Source organism: Eretmochelys imbricata, chromosome 2, assembly GCF_965152235.1.
Source record: "Eretmochelys imbricata isolate rEreImb1 chromosome 2, rEreImb1.hap1, whole genome shotgun sequence".
NCBI lineage: Eukaryota > Metazoa > Chordata > Testudines > Cheloniidae > Eretmochelys > Eretmochelys imbricata.
Genome location: NC_135573.1, coordinates 84,957,397 through 84,972,041, shown reverse-complemented (window position 1 = coordinate 84,972,041; position 14,645 = coordinate 84,957,397). Strand labels below are relative to the sequence as shown.

Below are 14,645 nucleotides of genomic sequence, written 5' to 3'. Positions count from 1 at the left end.
AAGCAAATGACTTCTAAGACTAGAACCATTCCTTTGCTCTGTACCAGAGTTTTAAATAAAGGAGGTTCCTCACCACGTTACACAAAATGTAATGTCACTGCCCAACTTAAGTGCAAGAACGGTAACATTTAAATGAAGACTTGTAGGTTACCGTTGTACAAGTTGTAAACCCACTGCTTAGCATTTTAATTCTGAACTAAAATGTCAAAAGTTGATATAACCATCAAATTGGGAAAAGGCTTCCACCTATTGTTAGAAAGGCCTCTTTACAAGAACAGGTTTAATGAGGTATTTTATTTATATAACAATCTTTATTTCAAAATGATATTTATTATAAAAATGTAAAAATCCAGAAATAGGTCTTTTTCCCTTGGCCTTCACATTCACTGATCTTTATCCCCAAATACTTTTAACTACAATAAAATCTGCCACTTCCAGTTTGATTACAGAGGTGCAAGTGTGCCATAATGGCCGGAAATTCATAAATTCATGGAGAAAGGCAAAAGCTGTGAAGCTAAACTGCATGCAACAGGTTCTACCAGCAAACCCCCCCCCCACCCAAAACCAAAAACCAAAACAACAAACAAAAAAACAACCCTGAGAAATAAACATGAGTGAAAACAAGAAGTTATTTGCAGGTGTCTGCAGTTTTGTTCAATCATCTTTGTCTTTTGCGCCATGTTTAAGGATGCGTGTAAATTCCATGTAATTGAAATTGCCCTTTTTGTCAATTGGTGCCTCTCTGTATAGCTCATCTACTTCTTCATCTGTAAACCTGTCTCCCATTGTTGTCAGCAACTCTCTCAGGTAATCTTCTTGAATGACCCCTAGAATGCAACATACACGAGGAATCAGGATAGAGAAAATTTTTTACTTCTTCATATGCAAAGACGTGTCAACAGTAGGATAAACAGTCACGCCAACAGCAATAGATACGTATCTGCCTATTATAGCATACAATAAATGAGTGTACTTGCACCAAGAGACCAGAATGGCTCTTCATGACATTATTAAAACTTCCATAAACTAATCTTCTCAAATTCCAGAGAGGCAGTTGTTCTGATACAATTTACAAGGATTCATGAAAAGAGGGACTGTTTTACAGAGACATAGTACACAGAAGTACAGGCACTTGAAAGAGCTTTCAAAATGGAAGAACAAAGACGTTGCTAACTGAGGCAGAAATAAATAAGGACACTGCTGCTCTATTGTGCAATTTGCATTTTTTTTAAGGGATTGTATTCTTCTTAACTTTACCTTACAGTGGATGCACAAATACACCTAGTAGTTTCCTCTGCTGACTAAATAGCAGCCATTTGCCTTTTTCACTGCTGTCAAGTTCTGTTGCTAGAGGGAGTTTCATTTGGATACTGAAAATACGTGGCACATGTCCAGGAGGAGGCTTATAATTGAGGAGACCTGCAGATAGCCTGAGTAAATTAAATCAGGAGGCAGGAAAGCTTGCTATGAGGAGTTGGAGGAAGGTGGGACAACTGAAGCTACTTATTTTATGATAAACAGAGATTAGCAGAAGAACACAAGGAAATTATTAACACAGGGATAAAATAAGAAGTTAAGATGACTTGGATACTGAAAAGCAAGTTAACTTAACATCAATAGATATTACTAGAGCCATTGGTTGACAAATAATCCCAGAGAAATTTAGAAAGTACAAAGAAGTGGAGTGTGGGGAAAAAATGGCAGCAGCAGCTGAGTTCAAAGGATGGGCCACATCCTGATGTCAAGATAAGTAACCTACATTGCCGCAAATGCACAGTAGTTGCCCTGTTAAAGGAAAAAGTATAAGTGATTGAGCTCTAGCTGGAGACAAACCACTCAAACTAGCTGACAGACTGCTACAAGAAGGACTATTAGACTATGCAAGACAGGTGTACACCACAAATGGACACCACAACGATTAAGGACCAGCATGTCAAAAAACAGGTTCTGCAGAAACTGATGCTTTAGAAAGGGACTAGATAACCTCAGTGAGCGGAGATCATCAGAGAAGACCGGAGGACAGAAAGCCAGACAAGCAGAGTGGACCAAAAGACAGACAACCAGTGAGTGATGGACAAGCCTTTGTATGGTGTCTCAATGTTAAAGAGGTTAAACCAATATTCTACATTAAGAACAGTAGGAGAGAACCTTTCAATTATCCACATCCATATTAACAGGGCCAGAGGCTCTCAGGATGGGATCATAGCACTTCACAGACCTGGATCAACAACTGAAGGAGATGACTACACAGATTAGCATCCCAGAACTGGTAGAATATTTAGAGACAAATGAGTGACAGGAGATGGTGTAGGGATTATTTGTCACAAGAGTGCAGGACTTTTTGGTGGTGAAATTCATCTACATGGATCTGAATTCCTCCATCTGAATAGTTCTGTACTGGATTAAAACCCTGAACAGCGCTACCAAACTAGGAAAAGTTTGCGAAGGTAACAGGACTCAAATAGATACTGACTATATACCATAAAGTAGCCTCACTAAGGCAGATGGAATAAAAGAATCAAAACAACTAATTTAGAATGGATCTTGGGGCATACTGTCAGAGACAAAGCAGATATTGGGGAGAACTAAGAGTAGAGGAACAAACTTTACCCATACAACTAGATTGGTTCCCGGTGCTATTCGGACAGATATGGAAAAGTAGTATATACAACTACAATATAGAAGGATATGACATGTTTTTCAGAGGGAGACAGAAAAACAAATGGGGAAGAAGATGTGCTATATCAAGTCAGCCTGGGTCACAACTGCATTACTCTAGTTTCACACCACTAAAATCTCCATTCCTTTGTATACTTTCTTGGCATTATTCACCACATGGAGTTACACTGACATAGAACTGAGGTAACAGTAGTTAGTCGACCCAGAACACATACATATGCATGCGGATGGAGACAACTGATAAAATGCTGAAAATGGTTCAAGAGAACTATAAATTTCTTAATAACACATTGTTCAAAGTACAGATCTCAGGAAAAAACAAGTCAAAGGCAACAACACAGTGGTCAAAAATGTATGAAGGAATATTAAAGAACATTTATATATCTTAGTCAATGAAGAAAAATAGGCACAACTTTCAGCAGAAAGGTGTGTTAAATGTCAAGAAAAATGAAGTATACAATTAGGCAATGGAGCAAAATGCTAAAGGAGACTGTGGAATCAATTCAAGGTGAGACTAAAACTGATCTATGAGCTGTAGCTCACGAAAGCTTATGCTCAAATAAAGTGGTTAGTCTCCAAGGTGCCACAAGTACTCCTTTTCTTTTTGCGAATACAGATTAACACGGCTGCTACTCTGAAACCTTTACAGATAATGATTGTTACTAGCTGGGAGGAGGACTGAACCAGAGGCACCTTTCAAGCCAATTGATAATAAAGATAGAAAGCATGACATTAACAATACTTCTAAGTAAACATTTTCTTTATGTCCTTAATGATATGCTCTCTTTTTTGACATACATACTAAACTGTAAGCATAGTGAATCAGAAAGACTACCTGTGGAGAGAAAATAATTCATCTAGGAACAGACTTCCTCTTTTAGAAGAGGATTGAGATATTTCCCTAGGGAGGGAGGGAGGGAAGTCAATTAACATCTGAAAAGACCTTAGCAAAGAAGGGCTGTTTATCTAGGCTCCAGCAGGAAGGGGTTATCCCTTGAAAGGGCAAAAGGTGCTAAAAATACAGTTTCAAAATAGTGTTTGAAATGGGACAATACACTTTGAAAGGCTCAGACTGCACATCCACAAATGAGATTAAAAATGCTACAGCAGACAATTGTGAGATAAGGTCATGTGTAATGACATCGGAGGTATGAAACTGATGTAAATTTCAAAAGATGCTAATGAAGGCTTGACCCCAGTTTCCAAAGGGCTTATAGGACTATATTTGCTGAGTATAGTGAGTGCTGTTGAATTCACCCCTTTCTGCTGGATTGTGCTCCAGAATCTCAACTTTCATTAAAAAAAGTTTCTAGACTTGCAGTTTGAAACATGAAGAGACTGCAAACCAATACAATGGCATCTGCCCGAGTCAGCAGAAATCTTGAAAAAGTAGCTGAGAGGCGTGACCACCTCATTTCTCTCAACCTGGGTCCCATGGATTTTTGATTCTGCAACAACAGAAATGACCTTTTTCCAAGACACCAGAAAATTCACAGTCGGGGTGATGTAGTCAGAGTGACAAACCAGGAAAAGTGACATTTTGTGTGGACTTAAAGAGGGGACAATATGGTTGGCACCAAGACTAGAGAAGAGATTACAGTAGTTAAGATGCAACAGGAGGGCCTGAACAAGAGCCTTGGATACTGTGTAGATGTATGGGTCTGGAGAGCGGGCCAAGTCAATTACCTTCAAACTAAAGACCTCCCATCTCAGTTACATTTTAAAAGCCACAGAAATTGACATTTGCCCATCGAGCCTGCTACTTTGGTTGAATTCCTCCTCCTCAGGCAGTTATATCTCATACTCCATTTTGGGGAGTTTGCATATTGCCTAGTTACATGTTCTTCCTTGAAGTCCCATTGTAGGAGACAAATACTGGTATGCAAATACTCATACAGAAACAGACTAGGGGACAATCTTCACCCTAACTTTAATATATCAGTTTCTTATCACTTGATAGGACATGAAAGTTAGGACACCTGTCCCTGTGTCATACCACATTTTATCAAGATACCAAAATGAGCCTGTTAGCCAAACAAATCCTCACCTATGTATCAAATTTAGATTATACTGTTAGGCTTGAACAACAGTGGAAAAACCAGAAATCCCAAGAGAGGTGTTTCATCCACTTACCTGTTGCCTCTTCGTCAAAACAAGCAAAAGCATTTCTGATTACATCTTCTGGATCTGTGCCATTTAGTTTTTCTCCAAACATTGTAAGGAACATAGTGAAGTTAATGGGGCCTGGAGCCTCATTCATCATGGCATCTAGGTATGCATCAGTGGGATCCTTACCTACAAGTAAATAAGTCACTTCTTAAAATTAAAGAGCACTGTATGCATTTAGAAGTTAGTCATCTTTCACAACACAGTTCTCACATATTGAAGTTTTAACAAATTCATACTACTAGACTTATTTGAGACAATGGTTTACAAGAAAGTAATAATTTTGTAACTGGAGAACATTACCAAGGGAAGCGAGCATATCATGCAAGTCTTCTTTGTCGATGAAGCCATCTCTGTTCTGATCAATCATGTTGAAGGCCTCTTTGAATTCTTGAATCTGTGACTGATCGAACATTGCAAACACATTGGAGGTTGCACGCTGAGGGCGCTTCTTGGCGGTCTTTGTCTTTGCCCTTTTGCTAGACATGTTGATTATTGGATTCTGGGGGGAGGGGGAAGTAAATACATTGACTAAAATACGAACTTAGAACTTACATAAAAGCTGTAATGATGATTTACAGCTAAAGTTTATAGCTAGCTGATTAAAAAAAAGTTTACCATTCCCCTACTCCTCATCACCAGAACCCTTTTTCTTCATCAGGAATGAAGGGAGAGAAAGAAGAAAAAAAATACAAGAAAACAGAACAACAGCCAGACTTCGAACCAAAAAAAAGTCATTAAAAGACTTCAGTTTGAAAATGAAAAAATATCAAGCTTGCTTTATGAGAGCGGTCAACATTTTGGGTTTTTTTTGGTTTAAGTTGTACAGTCTGGAAATGATGTGCTAAGTAGTTTAAGCAGTTCCCCAATGCCGTATAATCATTCACAAGTCACTATCACCTCAATATGTTTACAACACAAACCCAACCATAACTCTGTTCTCGTTTTGTTCTGAAATAAAAATATGCTGTAGAATGTATCCTATCCAAGATTATTAAATGTACAATGACAATACTGAAGGAATATATTTCCAAGGTGCATCAGTTATAATGGAGCTCAATGGCTTCTAATATGATGGCAGGTTGGTGGAATAGAATAATATTTTTACAAATTGAATAATTGGTTTGATGTTAGAAAACAACCCTGTTTTAGAGTAAGTAGAGTTTGTAAACTCTGAAAACGTTAAGGTTAAAGTTGGATGAGCATGGTAAATAAAGGTGGAGTGAGATCAGAAGTGAAAGTAAGCCCCTACCCCGCTGTACGGCTTACCGGCAAGCAGCAGAGGCGAGTTATATGGGCTCATGGCTCCAGCAATATTGAGGGCCCGGCTCCACCAATGTTCAGGGCCGGGTCTCCCCGCCTGGTCCCACCTGCTGCCCCCTCACATCTCCCCCGAGTGTCCCCTGGCTCCCCCTTGCTGCCACCGTGTGCCTCCCTGGGTGCCGGAGCAGAGCATGCCTGTCTCTCTCCTGCAGCACCATGCTGCCTCTCTGCATACACTGCCGCCGCAGGGTCCTAGTGCTCCACATACACTAGTGGCATGGCAGGCTGCCCTCCCCCCTCAGACCCTTTCATTTTCCGGTGGGACCCTCCTCTAGTACAGCCGCCCCCACTGCCCGCAGTCACTGCACCTGCCCCACGATGGCCAAGGGCCATCCCCATCCCCCACTCCCAGTGAGGCTACAGTGAGGGGCAGCAGTAGGGGACAAGGTGCACATGTGATGGCAGGCCCCCACCCCCAGCACCCACCACAGGGGAGGCGAGGGAGATTCCTGGACCTGAGAGGGACCCTAGGAGCACCTGCAGTGACAGTGGTGAGGATGAGTGTGCTGCCGGAGGGGGGGCCCCTACCCCAGAGCTCGCTGCTGCCGGTGGGGAGAGGGCTTGGGGGAGTCCTCCTCTCTGGCTCCAGTCCCAGGGCAGCCTACCTACACTCCAAGCTCATCCCCAGCCCTGCCCCACCCCAGAGCCCATAGCCCCAGCCAGAGCCCTCATCCCCCCTCCACCCCTCTGCCCTAGCCCAATACCCCAAACCCCTCATCTGCAGCCCCAGCCAGAGCCCTCATCCCCCCTGCACCCTAACTCTCTGCCTCAGCTCTGAGCCCCCTTCCACACCCCAAACCCCTCATCCCCAGCCACACCCCACAGCTCTCACCCCTGCACCCCCTCCCATCCCCAAACTCCCTCCCAGAGCCTGCACCCCTCCTGCACCCCAATCCCCTGCCCCAGCCCAGGGCCTTCACCCCAGATCTCCTCCCCAACCCAAACTCCCTCCCAGAGCCTTGGGCAGGTAGGGGGTGGAGTCTGGGGGGGGGGGGGGGAAGAGGAGGCAGAGTTTGGGCAGAGGCAGGTTCTGGGCACCACCAAAATTTCTACAAACCTGCCACCCCTGCTGGCAAGAGCCAGTGCGCCATACCAGGGCAGACTGGCTTCCCCAGGCAGCAATTTAAAGGGCTTGGGGCTCCCAGCAGTGGCAGGAGGCCCAGGCCCTTTAAACTGCTGCCAGAGCCCTGCTGCCGGAGCCCTGGGGTAGCAGCAGCGGGGCCTGGGTGGCGATTTAAAGGGCCCAGGGCTCCTGCCGCCGCTACCACCCTGGGCCCTTTAAATCGCCGCTGTAGCCCCGCTGCTGCTACCCCAGAGCTCCAGGGTTGATTTAAAGAGCCTGGGGCAGTAGAGGCAGCGATAGCCCCGGGGCCTTTAAATAGCCCTCGGAGCCTCCCGGAGTCCTGGGGTAGTGGCGGTGAGGCTCCGGCGGCCTCTACCACACCGGGCCCTTTAAATAGCTGCCGGAGCCCGGCCGCTGCTACCCCAGGGCTCCAGCAACTGGGCTCCGGGGACGATTTAAAGGGCCCTTGAGGGCAGCGGCAGCCTGAGCCCCTAGCCCTGCTGCTGGACCCCCGGGGCTCCATTGGCAATTTAAAGGATCCAAGGCTCTGCTGCGGTAGTGGCAGCTAGAGCTCCGGGCCCCTTAAATCACCCCCGAGCCTCAGGACTCCCAGCCACCTCTGCAGCTGGGAGCTCAGGGGGTGATTTAAAGGGCCCCAGGCTCCCAGCTGCTGCTACCACAGCCCTAGCCCCTGATTTAAAGGGCCTGGGGATTTAAAGGCCCCCGCCCCCTCCTCAGGAATCCGAGTACCAGCAAGTCCTTTAAATTACTTTCACCCCTGGATGAGATTAAGGATAAATAAGGAATTGGCTGGATACAATAACTGACAGGTTCCAGATCTAACATTTGGAAGTTTTTTTGAAGTTGCAGTATTATTAAAAAGCACATTTTTGGGAGGGAGGGGTAAGTGTAAACTGAATTCCACTGAAACACTTTCAAGCTATTTTCGTTTAGAATTCTCTCTTCCATGCATGGCCTTAAGTAAGATGCGTTCCAAAGTTTAACTGGGGTGCTATATGGATCTGCAGAAAGGAAGCTCTGCTCCTATAGACCTTGAGGCCCATCAAAGTGAGGGCTTGTCTACAGTGGCTCTTTACTGCACTGCAACTTTCTCGCTCAGGAGTGTGAAAAAACACCCCCCTGAGCGCAGCAAGTTTTAACACTGCAAAGCACCAGTGTAAACATTGCACCAGCTGTTTGACAATTTCCCATTGTCTAATTAGGGGTTATATCTAAAATGAAAGATAGCACAAAAAGGCACAAGGGGAAGCAGTTAAAAATAGTAAATATTTGCGTGCACACCCATTTCTTCTTCCCCATCATGTAACGTTGGCTTGGATTTTCACATGGCTCTATAAAACCCAGTGGCTCTCAAGATAGCTAGGTCCACGTGCTTGCACAGTCTGAATGAGGAGTGGGTCTGTGGTCTGCATTTTACTCACTATCTGAGACTAGGTGGAGCAAGTTTCAGAGTAACAGCCATGTTAGTCTGTATTCGCAAAAAGAAAAGGAGTACCTGTGGCACCTTAGAGACTAACCAATTTATTTGAGCATGAGCTTTCAGCTCACTTCATCGGATGCATACCGTGGAAACTGCAGCAGACTTTATATATACACACAGAGAATATGAAACAATACCTCCTCCCACCCCACTGTCCTGCTGGTAATAGCTTATCTAAAGTGATCATCAGGTTAGGCCATTTCCAGCACAAATCCAGGTTTTCTCACCCTCCACCCTCCCACACAAATTCACTCTCCTGCTGGTGATAGCCCATCCAAAGTGACAACTCTTTACACAATGTGCATAATAATCAAGTTGGGCCATTTCCTGCACAAATCCAGGTTCTCTCACTCCCTCACCCCCCTCCAAAAACCCACCCCCATACACACACAAACTCACTCTCCTGCTGGTAATAGCTCATCCAAACTGACCACTCTCCAAGTTTAGGTGGAGCAAATAGAGCACTGATCAGTAGTCTGCCTCTTAAAACGCTCAGCAACTGAACTCCACAGTTCCACAGCAAATAGTAATTTGTGGTGCTATATGAATACATTACTCAAGTTTAAAGCCAGTCAGATCCTAAAAAAACAACACTCAGTTTGGTCGCTGTATTTACATCAATAAAGTGGCACACTAAACCCTATAATAAAAAGGACAGTTCCATTTCAGAAGCAGGTCAAAGTATGCCAATGTCCCACTAATGCCAAAGAACATAAGATCCACGTAAGTGCCCCATATTCTGTCCCTTACCTTTGAATAATCTCACCCTGTGGTACAACTTCCTAATGCTTGAATTAACTTCTTCTGGAATCAGTGCTTCAGTTCAATGACTAGACCAGGGGTCGGCAACCTTTGAGAAGTGGCGTGCCAAGTCTTCATTAATTTAAGGTTTCGCGTGCCAGTAATAAACTTTACATTTACAAGGGGCCCCCCCGACAGAACCCCAGACGGGCAGTGAGCTGAGTGGTGCCAGCAGCTGGAACCCAGGCTGGCAGGGGCCGGCGGCCAGAACCCCAGACGGCAGTAGATGGAACCCCAGACCAGCAGCAGGCTGAGCGGCTCAGCCCGCTGCTGGCCCGGGGCTCTGTCTGCCGGCCCCTGCCAGGCGGGGTCCCGGTCGCTGGCCCGCTCAGCCCGCTGCCAACGCGGGGTTCCGTCCATCCAGGCCAGCAGCGGGCTGAGCGGGGCTGACGGCTGGGACCCTGGCTGGCAGCAGAGTGCCACTAAAAGTCAGCCTGTGCCACAGGTTGCCGACCCCTGGACTAGACCCACCACTTTGAATGGGATACTTGTTTTTCCTTTCCTTGTCTTACCTCTTCTATTTTCCGCTCTCTTTTATTCCATTATTTCCCTTCCATCACTGCTCTCTCACTCTTGTCACACCACATTCCCCTACAGCTGCACTGCAGTGTGACGAGCGTAGCAAACTCCTGGGTAGGTAGACACAGTTTATGCAGCCTATTCGGATCCTTCCAGACTGAAAAATGCTACATAACCGAGGCGCAGTGCGAGCGGTTGCACAGCTCAGCATCGCACCAGCGGGGACGGGGATGGGGGGGGGGGGGGGGAGGCTTCCCTGCCATGACTTTCTGCAGCCGTTTCCTGCCAGTCCCTTTCCCGGCACGCACAGGCCGGAGCTCCCGGGCGTTGACCCGTCTCTCAGACGCTGAGGGGGCTGGTAAGCAATTTCCCTCCGCCCCCTCCCGGCGGTGCCGCAGCTGAAGGGGCAACTGCGCCAGGATGGAAGCGGCCCCCGCTGCGGGCTGTCCGGGCCCCCAGGGGGTGGGCGGCCAGGGCGGGTCGGCCCGAGACGTTTGCGCAGGGCCCCGGGTAACGCCCGCCCCGCGGTTCCCAGCGACAGTCGGGGCAGCAGCGCGTGCCAGGGCCTGGTCCCCGGAAGGAGGGACCCGTGGGCCTCCCCTGGGCGAGGCGGGGCCCGGCCCGGCCCGGCCCGGCCCGGCCCGGGGGTGCGGCGCGGAGACCGGCCCTGAGCTGCTCTCCGCTCCCGGGCGGGCGAGGGGTCCCTGCCCCAAGGCTCTGGCGGGCCCCGCCCGGGCCCTGCGCTGTCACCGGGGCCGCGCGACGCGGCCTCACCTGGCGGCTGCCGTAGAGACTCAGGTCCAATCGGAACTGGCAGAAACTAGGGGCGCTTCTAACTGCCCCAACACTTCCGGAGAGCACGGTCCCAGAACGAACCACCGCCCGGCCAGTGGGGGGCGACGAGGGACACAGGGGCTAAACCATCAACGAGGAGAGGGCGTCAGAAGGGCCCGGGACGCAACCGCGCCGCACACTGTAGAGGGGGGAGCGCGGCTGCTCCGCAGTGACTCTGCTGCTCACGACCCCCGCCCGGCAGAGATGGTTCGAACCTTAACTCCTCCCCCTCGCTTATGTGATGGTGCAGTCCTGTGTGCTCACTGCGTTCCACGGGGCGGGGCTAGCGAGGACTCGTATACAGGTAACCCCGCCCTATAGCGCGCTTGCGCACAACCCCATATAGTCCGCGCAGGAAGGGGGCGGAGCTGTGCTGCCCTGCCAGGCGTGGTAGCTGCCGCACGGGGGCGATGGAGGGTTCCCCGCTTGCTCTGGCGCCCCCTGCAGTTGCAGGGCGGGTGTTGTTGCCAACCTCACCTGTTAAGCCTAGAAGGGGGCTCTATAAATCATTGAGTCCGCCCCCTGCACTGGGGCAGGTTTAAGTATTAAGATTACCAGTGAGAGGCGTTTGTCTAACCTGTTCTTAAAACCCTCCCCTGACAGAGATTCCACAACCTCCCTAGGCAATTTGTTCCAGTTAGGAAGTTTTTCCTAATGTCTAACCTAAATCTCCCTTGCTGCAATTTAAGCCCATAAATTCTTGTCCTGTTCTCAGTGGTTAAGGAGAACAATTTATCACACTCCTCCTTATGGCAACCTTTTACATGCATGACGGTGATGTCTTGTCATGAGTCAGCCCTCCCTGCCAAATCAGGAGACTGGCTTAAAACCATGGGAGTTGGGTTTTTTTTAATAAAGGGAATGGTGGGGGTCTCTTGTTTGCCCATTTGGAGCCCATGAGCTGCGCTCAGGTCACATTTTCAAGTTCAGCTCTGTAACTGTGAGGGGCAGCAGCTGACTCTGTAAGGAAAGTAGTGGAGCCGTTTGGCTACCCAGGCACTCCCAGGAGCTGCACTCTCAGGAACACACCCACCACAGTTGGCCGCGCAAGGGATGGGTTGGCTCCCACATGGGGTAGTTTCCTACCCTGTAGCTGCCCCACTCCCCCTGGGGGCCCTGGTGGGTGAGGTGACACCAGGGCACACCCTGAACACAGCCAGGCCTCACAGGCTGTACTGGGGCTGTCCACAGAACCCTGGGGTGCTGCATGCCCCAGCTGCCCTGCTGCTAGGGGCTTGCACCAGCGCCCTTCCTAGGGTTGCCAACTTTCTATTTGCAGAAAACTGAACACCCTGACACGGCCCCACCCCTTCCCTGAGGCCCCACCCCCACTCACTCCATTTCTCCACCCTCCATTGCTTGCTGTCCCCCACCCTTGCTCAGTCATTCATTTTCATCGGGTTGGGGTGTGAGAGGGGGTGAGGCCTCTGGAGTGGGGCTGGAGATTGTGAAAGTAGAATGAATTATATTGAAATTATAATTCATTAAAGAAATGCTACTTGAAGGGTTTGTTGAAATATAGTTGTCAGGAAGAGAAACATTAAGGAGTGTGAGACAATGGGTCCTCAAACTAATTAACTTAGAGCTCCTACTGAGCTAGGAGATTGGTAAACGTTAGTATGCAAATAAGATATGTATGTATATTTGTCAGTTTCTGCTTTCTTTTGTCTCTTATGTTAAATTGGCTTTGGCTTAGCTGTATAAATAGGTTATCTTGGGCCTCAGAGAGGGGTTCACATCTGGGTGCATTAGCAAGGCGCTTTGCTAATAAACAGAGTGGTCTGACAAATTATGTGAGTCCTGAATCTGACTTTGACAATTTGGAGGTTCCACCGAGATGACAACCGTCTTCACTGGGGCCGTGTGACTCCTGACTGTTCTTAGGACGGCCGTGGCAAGCCAGCACCTGGGCATTTGGCCCGAGCGGTCCTCCACCAGAATGGAAGGGTGCATGACCACAGTGAAGTCTACGCCATTGAACCTGTTGGTTCCCACTCTGTTCTGGTAGGGAATCCCAGGATCTGACATCAGGAATCTGGTCAGGTAATTATTTCTATGTTTTGTCCAGACTGAGGACTGTCTTGTCTCTGTGTCTATCCGTCCTCCCTGTGGTGTGTTTGAGTCTGGGCGCCGTCTCCGTCTGGGGATCGGCTGACCAAAGGGTTCCTGTCCCCACGGTCTGAATGAGTGAAATCTGCACAATCGCACCTGCACCGCGCCTTGGGTAAAACCCTTGGTGTGAAAGCAAGGGCGATTGAGGCAGTAGCCTGTGGGCTCCTTTTGTGTGTTGCACCGGGCATCGCTCTGATGAACGCGACTTTCCTTCTTGTGTGATTGGTGTGTAAAGTCCTCCTGTATGGGTAACCAGATGTCTAAGTCGGGACAGTTCCGTAAAGGAACGCCGGCTCAGTTTATGTATTTTAGGAAGAGTCCGGACTCTGTAAATTTCTGGAAAAATGGTGTAGGCTAAGAGGGTCAGGTAGAGTGACTACTACTAGCACTACGCTTCTGTCCCCAGAAGCCTTTACAGCTATTCTGAGGGAAAATGGGCCCTTTTCCCTCAGAAATGATCTATAAGGGACTGCTGCAGGTAGCAGGCAGAGAGAGAATCTGATAAAAATTGTTTGACTATTGGGTAATGTAATCAAAATCACTAAAGGATGTAAGGGTGTTCTATTGGAACTTAACTGCTTCAAATGTATAAAGGGAACGTAAGATGTAAAAAAAAACAACAACAGAGCAGTGTGGAAGGGATGTTAAGGGAAAGAAAAAGTGTATGTATCTGTCTGTGTATGTGTAAATATGTAAAGTTCTAAGGACCAGTTAGTTTTGTTTTTGTTTTAAATAATGCCACTAAAAATCCATTTGACTCTTTAATTCAAAGTTGCAAAACTGACAGACCTTTTTGCTAGACACAGGTAATTAGTGTTGTTTGGCTTTGGGATTTGGCATTTAACCCTTAAAAGGTAACTCAATGCTTTACAAAATTTAAAATGTTTTTAAGTTGTGGCTGCAGCAGGGCAGTCAAAATCAGGAGAATAGAAAATAAATTCTGGATTCTTTTTGTTTGTTTGTTTGTTTGTTGTTTGTTTTTGTAACAAAATAGCAGATGAGAGTTGTAGTAAAAAAAAAAATTAAAAAAAGACAGTGCCCTTCTGAAGCAACAGCAGGGGTGAAGTGCACAAAACAAAAAGAAGCAATGTTAGAAACACTGAGTCTTAAAATGGCTCTGAGTAATCAGACTGTCACTTTGATAAAGCTACATGAAAACTCTGTAAGCAAAACAAGAAATAGTTACACCTTATGTAAAAATGGATCTGGATAATGTTATAGAAGTTAAATTATGGAAGGAATGTGCATTTGCCCCAGAACATGTGCAGGGTATATTGTAGAAGGGGCAAAAGAAATGCAAACATACCATGCTACTTAATTAAAATGCTGTTAGGGCTCCAAAGGGAGCCACAATAGGTTGGGTTTTCTTTTGCAGATTGCTGTGTGTTTTGGAAGCAGAAGTTAAAAGTAATCAAAACTCTGGTGAAAGTTGATTGTGTCCCTTTTAAGATAGAGTCTCTGAGCTGCTGATGGCTTTAAATCCAAAAGCAGGAAGTATCTGTGAAAATGCAAATTACCTAAATGATAAAGGAAGGAAAGAACTAGCAGCACAAAGGAGCTGCAGATAAAGGACATACCTGGTCAGCAAATTTTCTAAATAAAAGGCATGGGATAACAAGATAATTTTAATAAATTTAATGATAAGTA

General features: G+C 47.0%; 1 protein-coding gene across 2 annotated transcripts; it reads right to left on the bottom strand.

Moving 5' to 3' along the window:
* Nucleotides 1-279: 279 nt before the first annotated feature.
* On the bottom strand, nt 280-11,048 carry LOC144261170 (myosin regulatory light chain 12B-like). Of its 2 annotated transcripts, XM_077810420.1 has the most exons (5): nt 10,827-11,048; nt 10,046-10,162; nt 5,149-5,347; nt 4,813-4,974; nt 280-827 (listed from the first exon to the last, which is right to left on the bottom strand). In XM_077810420.1, exons 3-5 carry the CDS (start codon nt 5,330-5,332, stop codon nt 655-657), a joined length of 519 nt encoding a protein of 172 aa, XP_077666546.1. In that variant the 5' UTR covers nt 5,333-5,347; nt 10,046-10,162; nt 10,827-11,048; the 3' UTR covers nt 280-654. The 2 variants fall into 2 exon arrangements, with proteins under 2 accessions (XP_077666546.1, XP_077666545.1); XM_077810419.1 differs by lacking the exon at nt 10,046-10,162 and having other exon boundaries at nt 10,827-10,978.
* Nucleotides 11,049-14,645: the final 3,597 nt, after the last annotated feature.

Excerpts from the sequence above, each read along its gene's own strand:
- LOC144261170 (XM_077810420.1), bottom strand. The coding sequence starts at position 5,332 with ATGTCTAGCAAAAGGGCAAAGACAAAGACCGCCAAGAAGCGCCCTCAG. Across the intron at positions 4,975-5,148 it reads TGATATGCTCGCTTCCCTTG|GTAAGGATCCCACTGATGCA; the intron begins GTAATGTTCTCC and ends ATTTACTTGTAG. Across the intron at positions 828-4,812 it reads TTTTGACGAAGAGGCAACAG|GGGTCATTCAAGAAGATTAC; the intron begins GTAAGTGGATGA and ends GTTGCATTCTAG.